The sequence below is a fragment of the Canis aureus genome, chromosome 25 (assembly GCF_053574225.1).
Source record: "Canis aureus isolate CA01 chromosome 25, VMU_Caureus_v.1.0, whole genome shotgun sequence".
Taxonomy (NCBI): domain Eukaryota; kingdom Metazoa; phylum Chordata; class Mammalia; order Carnivora; family Canidae; genus Canis; species Canis aureus.
Window position 1 is genome coordinate 40,362,860 of NC_135635.1, and position 18,087 is coordinate 40,380,946.

General features: G+C 45.3%; 1 protein-coding gene across 3 annotated transcripts in view; it reads left to right on the plus strand.

The window, feature by feature from the left end:
* Positions 1 to 18,087, plus strand: part of ANO2 (anoctamin 2) — a 343,520-nt gene that overhangs the window by 317,279 nt on the left and 8,154 nt on the right. For 2 of the 3 annotated variants that reach the window (XM_077871350.1, XM_077871353.1), the window contains 3 exons: positions 9,664 to 9,816; positions 10,184 to 10,236; positions 12,309 to 12,490. In XM_077871350.1, coding sequence (XP_077727476.1) covers positions 9,664 to 9,816; positions 10,184 to 10,236; positions 12,309 to 12,490 — 388 coding nt within the window. Of the gene's footprint in view, positions 1 to 9,663; positions 9,817 to 10,183; positions 10,237 to 12,308; positions 12,491 to 15,778; positions 15,909 to 18,087 lie in introns of those variants that run through there. The other variant, XM_077871352.1, reaches the window with a different exon arrangement.

Sequence of the window (18,087 nt, forward strand, 5' to 3'; positions counted from 1 at the left end):
AGGGGAAGCTGGGAGTGGGAGTGAGGCTGGGAGTTGGCCTGTGGAGGGGGCCCTGGCTGCAAGGAGCTACCTCTGGGCAGGCCTAGGTGGTGGGGATGGGCTGGCCCCAAAGAGAAACCTGAGAGTGGGGGATTAAGCGGGAGAAACCTGTGAGGGAGGCAGCAAGCTTTCGAGGGAATCTCCAATATCAAACCCTTTTCCTGAAGAGTTTACTGTGAGGGGGACTTCAAGGGTAGTCGTCCTCCCCACCCCCACCACTCTGAGGGGAGGAAGGAATGCCAGCCCAGGAGCAGGCTAACATTAATCATCACTGTCCCCAACCCCAGAATGAGGCTTCAAAGCTTTTTGGCCACAGGCCCCTCACAGCCCCATCGTGGAGTTTAACACAGGACCTGATGGCAGGAAATTCTTCTGTTGCTTTAAGGGCTGCAAGCATGGTTCTGTGAAGCTTATGGCAGTTTGGCTCTTACAGAATGGAATTTGGTATAAGAATATAGGCCTGAATTTAATTCTACAAGTTCCAAAAGACTCTCTTGATCAAGTTTTATTACCATTTGATCAGATAAATAAGTGATATAATTGAAGACCAATGGCCTATGTTCATATTCACGGAATTGTGAAGGGAACTTCTTGAGGGCAGAATTTGTGTCTTATTCATAGCACCTAACCGTGGGTCCTGGCACACAGTAGGTGCTTAATAAATGTCTGAAGGAGAAAGAAAGGAATAAAGAGTGAAAGAGGTGGTTCTATAGTGAGGACCTTGAAGACGAAGTGGCAATTGGACTCTCCAGGTATCACTGTTCACCAGAGCTCTCCAGACCCCTTGGCTGTGTTGATTCAGTTGGGACACCCCCCGAAGTCCCCCAAACAGGAGCCAAGATGCTTTATTTTCAGGTACTTATAATGAGGGAATGCTATCCTCCCAAAGGCAGGTCTCTTGCAGCAATGCAAATTGGTAGACTTGTCCAATCTGGGTAGTTAAGGCAAAATATCCTATGTAGTAGTCAGCTACTGCTATGATAAAACTTTATAACAAATAGCCCAAAGTCTTAGTGACTTGCAAGTGAGACAGAGAATAAAGGACAATGGAAAGAGCTGGCTCCAGACATCACTGAGTATCCTTCCCTGGTAATGATCAAGCAAAGGAAGCTAAGTGGCTTTTTTTTTTTTTTACTCTTTCTTATTAAAGAAAGAGTAGAAAAGTCCAGATAGAGCAATAACTTAGGTGACACCCAAGATCCCTTCCATATTCTGATGTCCTTTGGTCATGGATGGCAAGGACTGCACTGGATAACTTCCAAGTTTCCAACAGACAGGAGGAGTAAATCTAGTCCCAAGGGTGCCTTAGCTGTAAATGATTAAATATTCCAGAGTATCTGTACAATCATTAGCACTGAAGCCCGAATATCCTTTCATTACTCCAAGATTGTCTGCTACAAGGTAATGTCTTAAGTAGCCGGGAAATTCCTTTCCCTGAGCCATCCTGTTTATACAAACTGAGTCATCTCACTAGATAATCAGGCACCTGCCATCTTCTCCAAATCACATTTAAATACAGTGTAGGCAGTATCCAGGGTCTCATTCTAGTATTTCTGGGAAGTACGGTGAGTCACAGGTCATATCTCTGTCTCTCTGTCTCTCTGTCTGTCTCTCTCTTTTGCTTTTGAGGCATACATTGCTTGTCATTTTTTGTGCTAGGAGTCCCTCTCCGCATACATACTTAAGAGAAAAGGCAAGAGTGTATCTAGATACCATACCTCTCAGTGTACTACTGAAGCCTCCTGACATCCAGGAGATGCCCAGTCAGTGCTTGCAAAATGAGTGAATGAGTGAATGGAAGGTAGTCTTTAAGGTTAAAACTTACTGAGCACTCCATCACTTTCCCATTTCTCTTCTTGCTGTGGCAGCCAGGAAACTCAGAGTACACTTTGTTGCTCAGCCATAGCCCCTGAATGGGTACTTAGAGTTTGCATATTTGTTTCTCCCTCCTTTCTTTGTTATTTATTTTTCCTCCCTAAAATTCCATAAGCCTAATTATGAGTTCTTTTTGTTGACTTTTTCACAGCCCTTTGGGGAGCTGAAAGGGCAAAGGAATAAATGAAATGAAGTCATGATTTGTTGCTTGGGAACTTGTTTCCAATCATGCCTGGTTTCATTGCCCTTCCACCTCACTGAATGTGTTACCACAGCCCAAATGAGTAGACGGGAGGATGGATGGATGGGTAGATGAGGGGAAGGAATGAATAACTGGCCTTCACATTTCCATTTTGCAGGTGGATAAAGTAAACAAGAATGAGTAAGCCAAGTCATTCATTTGCCCCCAATAAACATTTACTGGAAATTCATCAGGCTGTTCTCTGAAATTCAGAAATAAACCAGTATGTCCCACCAACTCAATTTGGTCTAGTTTTACGAAGCTGAACTAGGTGCATTGATATAATGTTTTGAGGTGGCACAAATGCAGGCCAGACCAAAGCAAGGACACAGAAAACAGCAGGGACAGCTCCAATGCACCAGCTGTAGAAGACATGTGAGTGAATAATCTTTGGAGATTGAAGATATGGGTACACATTGCTGGTTCATTGTCTGACAAGAAGATTAGAAATCAGATCAGAGAAGATCCAATAAGGAAACCTAGGAGATGTGAGAACAGCTAGGGAGGGGGAAGGACACTGTTGCATCGGGGTAGAATATTTACATTTTTGTGTGGTGAAAGGACACTGAATTTGGTTGGCAGCAGAAACTATCTTTTTTCCCCAGCTTCATCAATTGCTAGGTACGTGGCCCTGGGAAGATTATTTCACCTCTCTGAGACTCAGCTTTCTTACTTGAAAAATGGAAATAATAACACTTGACACCGAAGATTATTTTACAAACCAGAGAGCATGCTATCTACACATGATAGATGTGTAGGAAATGTTGGTTGAAGGTCCATGAAGTCTGAGCATTTGGAGTTTTGCTTAGAGGCTGTGGAAGACGAGCAATGGGCAGAGTTTTCCAGACTATACTGTCCAGGCCTTTAAGCACCCTGTGGCTGAGAGCCACATTCTCCTGCCCTTTGCTAAGGTCATCAGCAGGGTTCATCCCAGAAGGCTCCAGCTTCTGTTCCCAAGGTAGAGAAGAGGGCTGCTTACGGGTTGGTCTCCATTGTACTATCAACCTGTGTTCTGCTGTTATAACTAGACTCTGAATTGATGACTAGCGGAACTCTCAAAAGTCACTGGATCTTCTTTCTCCATCTGAAGAAACTAGTATTTCACAGTTCATGTGGCAGTGAGGAAATAGTGGGGGGCTGGGTCTCCTTTAATCACAAAGAATATGCCTTGCTGATCTTGTCCCAGTGTTGCACTGATTTGTATGCAGTAAACTCGTAATATTCCTTTAAGCCTGTTCCTTCCTATTATGACTTCCAGAGTTTCTGAATTTAATCTGATCTGTTGTATAAAACCCAGGTGATTCTCTACATATTGAAAAGGAATTCCACGTACTGTCTTTATTTCCTAAGTAAGTTTGGATATTTGGATCACTGGTTTTCAGGAAAGATCTAACTACCAGCCATATAGCCAGCCTTCAAATGCCTCCTTTACTTTGTTCTTCAAGTCAAGCCCAATGGTTGTGAAACCTTAGGGATCTGCTGTGAATTATTCCTGCCCCAGTGCTCTTTTAATGCTTCTGTTAGAGTTCTAACTCTATGACACCAGCAGGGTTTGTTTACATGTCCAACTTCTCCATTATATACTATGAGTTCTTGGGAGGATGGCACAGTAATCTGTTCATCCTTGTTTCCTAGCAACAGATATGGTGCCTAGTATGTAGAATGTGCTCAATAAATGATTGTTGGATGGACAAATGAATGAATGGTGAGAACCTTCTTATACTCTTTCAGGGCTTTTAACTGTTTTCCTAAGCAGTAGAGCCCCATGCTCATGCCCTCATCTCTTCCCATTTAATGATCAACCAACTCTTGTGATTCCTTTTTATACCAGATACTCTCAGTGCTGAGCTCCATTGGCTTCCCTTGCCCTCAGAGGAAGGGCATCACTGAGTACAGCCTTGAAATATGGGCTGATGAAATAAACAGTGTGACCTTCCCTTAATATATGTTCACATAAGCATTTATATTAATGGACTGTTTCTAGCTGAATCTTTTCAGCAATTGCTTCCTGAGTGAGAAGACAAACTCACATTGATGAGTGTGACTTGCACTGTTTTTTAGTGATTCAAGAAAGGGAGGATTTTTAAGCCCCCAGTTTTTAATCTCCTTGAGCAGACTGTGTTGTTTTTCCTAAGCTATAGAAAGTTAAGGGAAAAAATACCGAAACAATTTTCATTAGATTTAGACTCTCCTAATTTATACCACTTTCTTCAAAGTCTTCTGTACAAGTTACAGCACTATGAACTGCTGTGTGGAGGTGTCAGCTTTTCATGCCCCATCTCATGTCACCATCACTAAGTATAATGATTTCCATTCACACAGTTTAGTCTGCCTCTTTTTGTATCTGTTTTGAGTTTACAGCTGGTGAAAAAATAAGTCTGTATTGGTGAAACAAATAGCCTCTGAACACCTGCTCTGGGATAGGCATCACACAAAATTGTGAGGATTCAATAAAGAATCAGATATGTCCATGATCTCAAGGGATTCCCCACCTTGGGAGCAAGTCAGATAGACAGAGTGACATGTGCAAGGCATTATGGGAGTGAAGAGGTTTGATGCCCATGGTACTCACTTCTTCCTGGGTGAGGTGGTGGGACTCGGTTAGAGGGTCTTCATAGAGAAGGTTAGGTTTGAGTTGGACCTGAAATGTTGACAGTAATTCAGTCAGTATACAAGAAGAGAAGAAAAATTAGTGCAGCACAGATAGTAGTGGTACAAATGAAGGTTCAGGAATATGGAAAACACGGTGAGTTCGAAGAAGTACAAATGGATTTTGAAATGGTTGGAAAGTAAGCAGAGTTGATCTCCAAGCACAACAGCTAAATATTAGCGCTGAGCTCAAAGCATGGGTGGGGAGGAGATGTATCTGAAAAGATATATTGGAGTTAGATCACAAAGGGTCTTAAATGCCATGACAAGGATCTGGGCTTTAGAGTGTGTGTGTGTGTGTGTGTGTGTGTGTGTGTGTGTGTGTGTGTGTGTGTATGCATGCATGCATGTATGTATGCATGCTCGTGCGCACACCCATAAGCACGTCTGTTGGGTGGGTGGATATTTTCACTGAAGAATTTTATTTTTTTAAGATTTACTTATTTATTTATTCATGAGAGACACACAGAGAGAAAGAGGCAGAGACACAGGCAGAAGGAGAAGCAGGCTCCATGCAGGGAGCCCAACGTGGGACTCAATCCCTGGTCTCTAGGATCACATCCCAGGCCGAAGGCAGCACTAAACCGCCAAGCCACTGGGGCTGCCCCAAGAATTTTAGATAAATGAGTAAAAACTGTGTTCCATCAAAAGCTTTTCCGCCAATCTTTTCTACCTAATGTACTATTTTTCTTCTTTAAGCAGATTGTCCTGGAATGTCCTTGCTGGAAGCCATCTTGTTTAGTTTAATCCACTTCTCCTTGTTATTTTAACCTAAGCCCAGATAATGAAGGCCAAGATTTTAATTGTCTCTAGCATCAGGCAGCTTGGGCTGGTGTTGACTTTAGAAGGTTCTGGAGAGAGAGATGAAAACAGCAAAGGAGTTTGGGCCTCGGAGTGTTTCCAGTCTTTGTGCTTCCAGCTTAGCCTTTCTGGAGCACTTGACAGCAGGCTTTGTAAAGATTTAGTTGAAATCAACCTACAGATTCCTCTCTAATTGCCTTGGCCAGGTTTAATCTGTTATTGGTCAAGCCAAGCTGGCTTCTATTATGCAGCGTGCTGAGGGTTGGGGTGTTATTCTTATCCTAATGGAGGCTGGCTGTTTTTAGAAGCAAATCTCAGTGTTGGTGAAGGCCGGTATCATTGTGTCCTCTGAAGTGAACCCAGAAGGACACCCATCTGATACAACATTTAGGCCTTTGACTAAAAAGGAAAAATCCTGGATTTGGCATTTGTATGCCAGAGGGTTATAGTTTCATATATATTTTTTTCTCCCCAAGATAAGACGAAGCTTCCTATTTGTTTCTGCCTCTTTTGGGTTGATTCCTGGAAATGGGCAATGCACCTCATCCAAGCAGGTAGGCAGCACCGGCAGCTGGGAACATCTGCAGAGAGTGGCTTCTCATGACCTTGGGTACCCTGAGTAACATCAGAGCAGGGATGGGGTGTGTCCTGTCACTGCAAGCCCAGCACCATGGCCTTGGCTGAGCCCACCCCCTTGAGGTCATCCAGTGCTAGACACACAAGCTTACGTGGCAAGGAGGAAAATAAGAACCATGTCATGGCTTTAGGGTAATTCATGCACTCAATTAGGATTGAGCCACCACTGAACAACGTTTGTGTTGACATAACAAAGACCAAAGGGAGCCTGTGTATCTGGAGAGTTTATGAAGGTTGAACAGCAAACCATCAGGGTAACCCCAGGTAGAGGGCTCCTATCTGCCTCTGGAGATCACGTGAAGGAAAGGAGAGTGAGTGGACAGTCCTATTTTCCTATATCCTGAAAGAGACGAGGTGTCTGAGTGCCATTTGCTCAAGCATGGAGAGGGCAAGCTGTCTCCCTTTATAGCCACTCAGAAGTAACCTGACCCTTCCTTCCCCCATCAGTCTCCTTGCCAGGCCCTTCTGGGGGCTTTGGAGAGTTTACAGTGTTTTGCTAGAGGAGGTCACTTACAAGAAAAAGAACATTTGCCCCGTAGAACTGAGCTCATTTGAATCAAGAAGGACAATTGAGAAGTTCATAAATAAAAGACATGTTCATATATATACTTAAATACAGACATGCATTTTACAGGTTTTAGATAACTAGTCTAACATCTGTTTTGCTTTCCTTGTTAATTCCATCCCCTCCACCCCCTTTGCCCCCACCCCACCCCTGACTCTAAAATGAATTCCTCAGAAAAGCCTGATTTAAAAGATGTCGTAGACCTTGCATTTTGAACAGGCTCCCAGAGCTTGTTTTTGAAGATTTCTCCTCCCCCTCCCCACCACCCCAACTCCTTCGGCCAGCTTGGCAGGCATCATTCCAAGGTCCCAACCTTGACAAATATGTGCCTTCTGGTGCATCTTGCCACCAACTGGCACCTGCCAGTCTCCTAGGGCCAGCTGAGAGTCTGCTGGGCATCAGGAACCATGGCAGTGACAGACTTGCATCAGCAAGGGCAATAACCCACACCTATGGGCCCAAGCAGATGGCCAAATCAAAAGCAGTTCCACACATATTCTCTTTCTCAAAACTTCTACTGTGGCTAGGCATATCCCTCTGTGGACGTTTTTTATTTTATTATTATGTTTTTAGTTTGGATCCTGGTTTTTCATTCTTTATTTACATATCCTAGAATCTTGAAGCTTGCCCAAGAGAATGAGGATCACAGCATCATTACAAATCAGACCCAAGAGGAATTTAAACCAGTCTTTTCAGAACTGATCAACAAGGATGCTGAAGCCCCTTGAAACAGAGAGAATTGCCCAAGGACATATGGCTAGAGAGAATCATATCCAGGGCTGGAGGTCAGGTCTCCTGCCCCTCATTCAGTGCTTACACATTAAATTCATGTCTAACATACAGATATGCAGTATACATTGCAGCCACCTGTAAGTGTTGCTATTTATTCCAATAAGAGTAAAAATATACCTAACAGGTAACATTATTGAGCAATTATTAAGTAGCAGACATTTTCTAAGCACCTGATATCTAAGCACTTGAATATCATTCACCCTTGTGATAACCTAGATGGGAATCATCATCCTCAATTTACAATTGAAGTAACTGAGACCTGGAGAAGTTAAATATCTTGCCCTTGGTACGTAGGGGAGTTCTAGGAGACTGTGGCTTTCCTGGGACTCAGGACTGTGGTCACTGAGCCCCTACGGATAGATGGAGCCCTTGCCTGTCTAGTGGAGTGAGTAGATCCGTCACAACAGCACACAGAGGTGGCTGTAACAGAGGCAGGTACCAAGGTGGGGACAAGGGTAGAGAGAAGGAAGGGGATTCTCCAAGGAGATGGCAGTCAAATGGTCTTGGGGAGGCATAGACATTGTTAGCTGGAGAAGGAGTGCGTGTGCATGGGTGAATGGGAGCACCTGCTGTGTTCGGGGAAGATCCCGAAGGGGGGAAGCTCAGTGCCAGAGGCAGATGTGTGATGGCTGTGGGGGGAGGGATGTTGAGAGATGGGGCTAGAGAGGTAGGTTGAGAGCAGACTGTAAAGGACCTGTATCCCACGATAAGAAATTTGGTCTGTATAAGTAAATAGAGGGGATCCAACAGTCATTTTTTTATGATAGGTAAGTACCAGGATCAGACTACTGGGGGGTTTGAGGGAAGAGACTATAGAAGCCTGGGAAGACTGGTGACAAAGGAAGCAGTTAAGGGGTCATGCAGTTGCCCAGGCTGAAATGATGAGGGGCTGGACGCCTTACAGCCATCTGATTGGCACAGGCTTCCTCCACTCCTTTGCTCAAACTGCTTCCATGGCTTGGAATGCTGTCTTCAATCCAGGCCCATCTTTCAAGATTAAGGTTAGGTGTTTGATATGGAGGTTCTCCTTAGTCTTCACCCTGAATGGGCTTGTGCTCCCCCTCTTCTGGGTCTCCACTATCTCTGGTACATTCCTCTTTCTCTCTTGGCACGCATAAAATCTTGGTGCACATCTTTGTGTACATTTCTCTCTTCTGCTTTACACCCAGCTCCCTAAAAGCAGGACCAGACCTTTGCCTCCTTAAATACTTGGCAAGGTGCCTGACATTCATTGAGCTCTCAATAAATGTGTGATGAATGAGTCCACTTTCTAAATAAAGGCAGTGACCACAGATATGAAAAGAAGAGGCCAAATTTGGGAGGTGACTTTTTTTAAGTTATATCAGGGGTTGGCAAACTGGCCCATGGGCCAAATCCAGCCCACTTTATATACTACTTTTGTAAATAAAGTTTTATTGGAACACAGCCAAGCTCATTTGTCTACATTTGTCTCTAGCTGCTTTCGCTCTACAATGGCAGAGTTAAGTCATTGTGACAAAATTACATGACCTGCAAATACAAAAATATTTACTCTCTGGACACTTACTGAGAAAGGTTGTCAACCTGTGAGTTAGAGGACCAGGATTAGTGACCCAAGATAAAGAGCGACGGAAAGGGGATACCTGGGTGGCTCAGTGGTTGAGCTTCTGCTTTTGGCTCAGGACATGATCCCAGGGCTCCAGGATCGAGTCCCACATCAGGCTCCCTGCAGGGAGCCTGCTTCTCCCTCTGCCTATGTCTCTGCCTCTCTCTCTGTGTCTCTCATTAATAAATAAATAAAAGCTTAAAAAAATAGAATGATGAAAAGGAGAGCAACGGGCTTCCTTTTCTCACATCTCACTGTGAGAAACCAGAGCTTCGCTCCAGGTGATCGCCTTGGCCCGTGGGCCTGTGGGCACTGAGAGAGAAGGACCCACAACTACGGGGCAGGAGGAAAAAGGAGTGTAGGAGAACAAGGTGGGAAAGAGACCCCGTAAGAAACGACAAGAGGCCATGGCTGCAAGGCAGAGTTTACCTAGATCTCGCTTCTTCCCAGTGAAGCTTCTTACGCTTTTCTCTCTCTTAGTCATCCAGTTTGGCTTTGTCACCCTCTTTGTGGCCTCCTTCCCTCTGGCACCTGTGTTTGCCCTCCTCAACAACGTCATTGAAGTGCGACTTGATGCAAAGAAGTTTGTGACCGAGCTGAGACGGCCAGATGCCGTGAGAACCAAAGATATCGGTATGTCCGCTGCTTAGAGACTATGACAGGCCCTCCACCTCTGTCCATCCCCTTGCCCCCCAGTGACCTTCTACTGCTGTCACACTATGTCTGGATGCAAGAGGGGGTGGAGGAGGCCCTTGCCTCTTCATCCCTTGGAGCTCCTCATCCTCATATCTACGGGCTACAGGAGGCCTTTGTCCATCCCCACCTGTTCCTCCGGTTTCCAGACAGGGGGTATCTAAGCCTTTCCAGGAAGGCCATCCCTGGGGGACCCCTGCAAACTTCCACCAGTACCTTGCCTGCAGAGCATCACCCTGAGGCGCAGCCTTGTCATCACCAGGCCAAGGGTGGGAGTGAGCCAGGCGCCCTGCTTTCTGTCTTGCAGGGATTTGGTTTGACATTCTCTCCGGGATTGGCAAGTTCTCCGTTATCAGCAACGTAAGTGTTCCATTCATGACCCCCTAGCTCTGTGGGAAGGGAGCTGCAGAAGGGGACTCCAGGGGAGCTGAGGTCTTCAAAGCAGGGTACCAGCCCATGTTAGCTCCCAGCCTTTTCCTCTTGGAGCGTTGCTCAAGGCAGCCCCCAGTTAATAGTGCGTACATGCCTTCTAACTCACCATGCCGTGGCCAGGCCTGTGCAACGTTCTCGTTAATTTCACGATGCGCAAGAAAGGTAATTATCCACCAGAACGCATACCTTGGCCTTAAGAGTCAAGATCTGATCTTTCCTCGGAGCCAAGAATAACGAGGAAAGAATGCCGCCTATCTATCCATCGCTTTCTTTTCTTTTTCTACTCCCGAGCTAGACAATACCTGGAGCGTTGCCTGAACTGCAGTTCCTAATTACAGTTCCTCCAAGCTGTCAAGGCAAAGCCGTAATTATTCCTATGGACTCCGGCACACATAGGTTAAGATAGGACATACAAAAAGAGGGGTCCTACCTGTTGTGACCTCCTTAACGGCCTTGCCAGACCAGTCCACATTGCAGAGGAAATCCTGCTGGGCCCAAGCCAAAAGCAGCTTTTGCTTTAGCCTTCTGTATGGATGGTGGCCAGCCAGGGCCTTTTCTTCTACCTCCCAAGAAAACCCTGTAGACCGGTGCAAACCAAGAAAGCCACCACCCCCTTCCCCTGGGAGAGAAACATGGGTTCTGGTTGTGACTTGGTTGTCTATTAAGAACACATAAAATAACTAGAGAGGTGTGGGGAGAGGCAGAGAGAATCAGCCCCCTGCATTTTTTAAAAAAAGATTTTATTTATTCATGAGAGACACAGAGAGAGGCAGAGGGAGAAGCAGGCTCCTTCTGGGGAACCCAATATGGGACTCGATCCTGGGTCTCTGGGACCATGCCCTGAACTGAAGGCAGATGCCCAACCGCTGAGCCACTCAGGCGTCCCAGCCCCCTGCATTTTGAATGCTTGACACAAGAAGCACACATCTTAAGACTGACAAATCAGGTACAATTTGGAAACTAAATCTGTAGCCATGTTGGACTTGTGTTTGCTTGAAAAGAGGCTTTGCCTACCGGCACTTTCCAACATATGAAACAATGACAGGAAGTCTTACCTCCTTGGCCTTGCTAAGACTTCGTTACCAATCTCTAAGAATGGGAGAGCATAAAATTACCCACCAAAAAGGATCATTCTGGAAATTAAATGGGAAGATGAAAGGACTTCTAGCAAATGCTCAGTAAGTACATTACTCATTCTCAAATATGGTTATAGCCATCCACACTCACATATACCTTTAGAAATACCTAAACTACATTTTTTAAAGGGCTTTAATTGTTGGTGCAGAATACAGTATAAACACCTGCCAGAAAGATTTAAGATTTTCTTTGCAGAAAGTACCCCCATGTTCAAACACGCAATCATTCACTCATTGTTTGGTTTGCTCCGTAGACATTTATAGAACACTTAAATATGCCACACAGCACATTGGGTATGTGTGGTTTGATCGGGCAAGACCCACTCCTTCCCCTCTGTGTCTCAGTTTTCCTGAGTCAAACAGTTGAAAATCAACTTCCATTATGTGCTGTGCTAAAAAGTGCCAAGAGACAATGGTCAAATGGAGGGACCTATTGTTGCATATCTGTGGTATTCCTGGTTCTCCGGTATCACCCAGAGGCAGAGGTCCATGGTCATTCAGTGTCCTTGCACCTTGTGTATAAATGGCACTCTTATCACTATCAGTAATATTCTCAGAAAATCTTCTACTTTGCCTCGGCTTGGCCAACACTCGGATATCTCAGAGGGGCTCCTTCCCTCCAGAACCCAATGATCCACACTAGCTGAGCATCCTTAGCCACCAGCCACTGTCTAGCAGACTCACTTAACACATGTCAGAGGTGGAGAAGCTGCATAAGCTCAGAGATAAGGATCTCTCTCTCAGAGCAGTGCCTCTGGATGGGGAGTCCCAAGGGGACCGGTCTCTCAGCCCCAGAGAGATGCTGTGCCACCTGGACGGATCTGTCTCAACCACCCCTCAAGTACTTGCACTTCTGTCCTCCAGGCTTTTGTCATCGCCGTCACCTCTGACTTCATCCCCCGCCTGGTGTACCAGTATGCCTATAGTCACAACGGGACCCTGCATGGCTTTGTCAACCACACCCTCTCCTTTTTCAACGTCAGCCAGCTAAAAGAAGGAACGCAGCCAGAAAACTCACAGTTTGACCAGGAGGTTCAGTTCTGCAGGTAAAGTCATTGGGAGGAGGAGGGCAGCAGATGACTAGAAGTGGTAGATCCCAAGTAGTTATCTGGAATATCTAGATTTATATCACTCTCCTCCCCCTCCTTCTCCTACCCTCAATGCCCCGAGTCATGCTAAATCAATTTCAGTGAGTTAATGAATATTTATTGAGTGTCTTTGCTAGACACTACAGAGCAGACAAAGAAGTATATAGACTTGTCTTTACCACCAAGGGGGTCATAGTCTGGTTGGAAGAACCCAGCAGAGCAGATAGGACATAGCAGGCTATTCAGGAATTCTATCCAGTGTGGACCATGAGCACTGTGGGTGTTCAGGGGAGAGGAAGATCAGTAGGAACTAGAAAGGAAAGGATAGACTTCCTGGAGAGCCGGTGAGGAGTTGTAAGACAGAGAGTCTGCTAGGTGGGGAGTTGGCAGGGGCTACTCATGGGGTGAGGATGAATTTGGGGTGCTAGTTGAACATTTAGTGGCTCGGTAATTAGCAAGAAGAACACTTCGAAGATAATAACGAATAATATGGGAAATACAGGGTATCAAAACTCCTAGGATGATATTAGCTAAAGCATTGTTGAATTTGAACAAGTAGGATGAAGTAGATAATGGGAAGTCTTGAAATATTGCAGGAAATGCAATGTGATGCAACAGGACGTGAGCTTTTTAGTACCAGGAATGGTCAATAAAGTGTAGGCTTAGGAAAAGTAATCTAGTCTCAGAGAGAAGGATGAACTAGAATTGGGGGAGCCCAAGGAGGGCAGCCAAGGTGCTGCCATTAATCAGACATGACCCATGGCAAGTGTAGACCAGAGCAGTGGAAGGAAGGAAGAGGAAGTGAGAAGATGAGCTATTTACTGGAATACATGACAGTGCTGGTGGCAAGAGACCTAAGAGGGAGCCCAAATCAAGGCTATCTCTCAAGATTGGGCCAAAGTCAGAGGTGGGTCCATTGACAGGGATGGGGAAGATGCTCAGAGAATCTAGTTTCATGGTACCTATGATGAATTTGATTTCCATCACATTGTTTTAAAAAATGGTGGGCAAGTTTTCACCTAACTCCTTAGACCCAACTAAGCTAGAATTCCTGAGAGATCCAGGTCAGAATCTTGATTGAAAACCACCAACATGGGGATCACAGAAGCCAAGAAACAGAAAACTCTCCACTATTAACACAAGAAGGACAAATAAAGAGAAAAAACACAGGGGAATAAATTCTTTAACCATTTTGTATCCTTGTGAAATGATAGTCCCCAGGAAATACTTGAGCCAAGATCACATTACCTATATTAAAAAAATAGAACAGGGGCTCCTGGGTGACTCAGTCAGTTAAGTACCTGCCTTTGGCTCAGGTAATGACCATGGAGTCTGGGGATCAAGCATTGCATTGGGGGGGTCCCTGCTCAGTGGGGAGTCTGCTTCTCCCTCTCCCTCTGCCTCTCCCCCTGCTTGTGCTCTCTTCTCTCATAAATAAATAAATAAATAAATAAATAAATAAATAAATAAAATCTTTAAAAAATAGAACAATAACTACAACAAAACCCAAAACCTAAGAAAGGTATTGAGAGACCAATGGAGGGCTTTTCCAGGCCATCCCCAAGTGTATCTGATGTAAGGACTTATGATGCCTCTGTGGGAGACGCAGTGCTTGAGTAGTGTTGTAGCAGTGGTGACCTTGAGTGCATCTGTCATGCTTTCCCACCTGGTACCCAAGGCGCACCATTCATGAGATAGCTGCTCGGGCTCTGATTCACAAGAGATAAAACGAATTGGCTTTCCCAGCTCAGATGGCTGAGTGATGCAACCTTACCAATTTGTGATTTAAATAGAAAGGTATTCTGGTCCTAGCAGGGATAACTGTAGGGTTCAACTCTGGCCAATCAGGACAAGACTCAAAACTAGGGGCCAGATCTAAGAACAGGTAAGTGAATTTATTCACAGATATGGATTCATGTCAGCTTAGATGAATGCAAGTAGCCAGTACTTGCACATCTGGGGGTAGAGAGGGTCTAACTCTTAGATGAGGTCTGATGTAGGAATATTTGCTGCTACCTGATGCACTGCCCTGGGGCCACCCTTCTGTACATCTGGCATGTCAGACTGTCTGTCCTTGGTGTTGGATTTTGGCCTACAGATCCGAAAGACAGAGTTCCACTATACAGAGGATGTGTTCCAGCTTGAGGCTTCTCTGGTAGCATCTAGATGTGCTCCAGCAGAGTGCATGAAGTCAGTCAGCAGGTTTACATTAAACATGCACTGAGAAGTAATATTTAAAGAATCATTTCTATAATTGGAAGGTATAGAAATGATCTCGTTGAAGTTCCTCATTCTACATAAGAAGAAACCAAGACTTAGAATGGTGAAGAATTCTCTGAGTTGCTGAGGTTTCAGTGACAGATCCTGAAGTAAAACTCAAGTTCATCCAAGAACAGAAGCTTCAATGTCCAGGCATAGCAGGGAGCAGCACCAGTATGGGTTGTGTGGGGAAGCAAGGCTAACACTGTATGTGAGGGGTTTGTTAAAGATTTATTTATTTGAAAAAGAGCACAGGTGGGGAGGGGCAGAGGGAGTGAGAGAAACTCTAAGCAGACTCTGCTGAATGCAGAGCCCGATGCAGGGCTCACTCTCATGGCCCTGAGATCATGACCTGAGCTGAAACCAAGAGTTGGACACTTAACCCCCTGTGTCACCCATGCATTCTATGTGTGTTTCTTTAGTTGGTCTAGAAGCACAAGTCTGTTGAGCACTGAGGGTCTGTGACCTTGCCCCTGACAATTAGATCTTTTGGTAACACTATGAATATGCTTTCCAGATATACCAGGGGCTTCTACTGGTTTAAACATAAAAGGACTTTAATGGGCCTCCATATTGAAAGTTGAGAGTCATTCTAATTTTAGGCAAGACTTGATTGAATCAAGTCTGCAAAAACCAAGTCTTTGTCCACTTCCCTCCCAACTCTACTCCAGTCAATAAATATGGGGTATGGAATATGACTGCCAGCAGCTATTGGATCTAAGTCCAAATGGGAACATACCTCTTTCCTAATGATCCTGCAAAAGTCTCATCAGATATGACCAGTATGCATGCTCTCCCCAGAACTAATCACTGTAGCCAGAGGAGGACTTGGGGGTTGGAGGTGGAATGAGCTTCATCTGAAGAACAGAGTAGGAGGAAGTTCCGTGGTGAGAACTTACGATGAATGGACACAACAACAAATGCCCAACATACCAGGTATTATTACTACACATAGAGCAGATCAAGCTTTGTTGTATCTGCTTTCAGAGTCACTGGACTCGCCAACCAGCTGCAACACCCCGATAACTCTTCTCTCCATCGTTGCCATGCGAGCTGATGGGATTGTGGCTTATCTGTGGCCCATTAAACAACAATAAACCTCTTCCAACAAAGTGGCAGAATTATTACTGGGTGCATTTGTAGGAAGTGCATTCTATACTTCTGCTAAGAAAATTTATCTGCAAGATCAAACCAAAATGAGTTTTGGAGTCATGTTCTCCTTACTCAGGACCAGTAAGGATTTTGAGTTCACTGTGCAACTATTTTTGAGACCTTACTATAGAGGCTTGTTGTTGGTTGCAGGAACAAGACACAATACCTTCCTCAAGAAGTCTAGATGGAGGAGACAGGCAAGTCAGCAAGGAATTAAAGCAATGTATAATGGGGTAACTTCAAGGAGCTCTGAGAGCCCCAAAGTAGGAGGCCTGCACCTAACCCAGACCTAAGTATTCTGAGGATGCTTCAAGGAAGCTAAAACCTAAAGACTGAGCAGTACAAGGTCGGCCAGACTGATGCTCTCTTGACCCTCCTCATTCACACAACTGAGCCAGCCTGGGTGGTGAGTGGAGTGGGAGGAGTGCTGGGGGACCCAAAGGGAGCATCACCTGGTGAAAGGGACCTGGGGAGAACAAGATATTCCAGGGAGATGGGCTCATTGTTTGGTGGTGGGAGCTGGAGGGTAAGCTCCGAGGGGTGAGGCGGGAAGAAAATACAGAAGCCAGACCAAGAACGTGATGGTCATATGGAGGCATGTGCACTCCCTCTTAGGGCAGCAGGGAGCCACAGGGAGCAGGGCTGCAATTATACTTTATGTTGGTGTTCTCTCTGGCTGCAGTGTGAAGACCAGTGGGTTATATTTAAAATAAAGAGATGTTCCACTCTGCGGTATAAGGAAGTATCCAGAGAGTAGGGTCAACATATTATCTAGATAGAGCATATCAAATAGGTGTACTTCGGGGCTGCCTATTTCTAAATGGGCAATAACTGTTGAATCAAATCCCTGCCTCAGCGGGTCCTACTTACTGCATGCTACATGAACTTGCCCAGCTCACCGAAGTCTCAGGAGTTTTGGAGTGGCGGCAACCTACTGATGCCATAAGTCAGGAACCGTCAGTGGCTGTAAGAAATAGAAATGAACGAGAGAGAGAGAGAAGATGGGGGAGAAGGGGAAAGAGATAGGGTGAGAGAGGGAGGGAGGAAAGGAGAGATTGTAAGAGATGGAGGTAGCTCTATGGCTAGCCCCAGAGCCAGTGTTTAAAACTGCTCCCGTGGTGGGAAATGAAGTTTGTTCTGATTTTCTGGCAAATAGTGTTGGGAACTCAATGACCCTTCTTATTCTTAGCTTTCAGTGACCTCTGGAGATAAATGTGGTCAAATAAAACTGAGGTCTCGGGCCCCAGCCCAGCCTTGCCAGGGATAGAGGTATCTTAAAAATAGCAATAAAAGTTAGGACAAGTCTCCAGCTGCCCATTTGAGATGCATTCCCAGCATTTTTAGAACAACGTTTGCTTCAGTCCTCTAACTACTCCGGCAGGGCCGCTCCATAAACAGTCCCAGTGACATCAGTCTGCAGGCCAGATCGGTGGCTATTGACAAGGGTCCAAGGGCTATCCTGTCATGTAGGCTAAATGGTGGCCCAGGCTCCTGGCTCCACTGGGAGGGAGCATAGAGTTCAGCAGGGGAGGGCCTGGCCGGGGATCGGGGTCCCAGAGCCTGGGGAGCCTGCTAGGGCATGGTCAACCCAGTGGGGCTGCTGGGAAGTGCTGAGCATCCTTGGGTGGCGCCTGCCAGGTTCTCTGCAGTGTCTGAGTTCTTTCATATCCCAAGGTCACGTGAAAAGTCTTTGAAGAAGCGAGCTGTCTTCAGTCCATGGCGGCCTCTCATCTGCTCCTCACTGACTCCAGAGGGAGAGTCAGCTTTTCTGGGTGTTGACTTTTCCTGATCTTTATCACCCGCTGGATTAACATGGTTCTCATTAGTTCCTAATTGCCTGTACTATTCTCCTTCGTTAAAGGCCAATTTCAGAAGGCAGTTTGAAGTTGCTCGGATAGTATGAAAATATTGTATGTAATTGTGTTTAGCATTAATATGACATTAATTTCCATTGGGACTATTTAAAAAAAATTTTTTTAACATACCACTGTTTGGAGTTGAGAAATGTATTGACTGATTCATAATGTAACTAAAACCTCATTTTTGGAAAAAGCAGTCCCTGATTGTTGATGACTAACTCCTCAGTTTGTTATGTCAGCACCTTCCTGCCCATGGTGATTTTGTGTGATGATGAACTGTGGCAG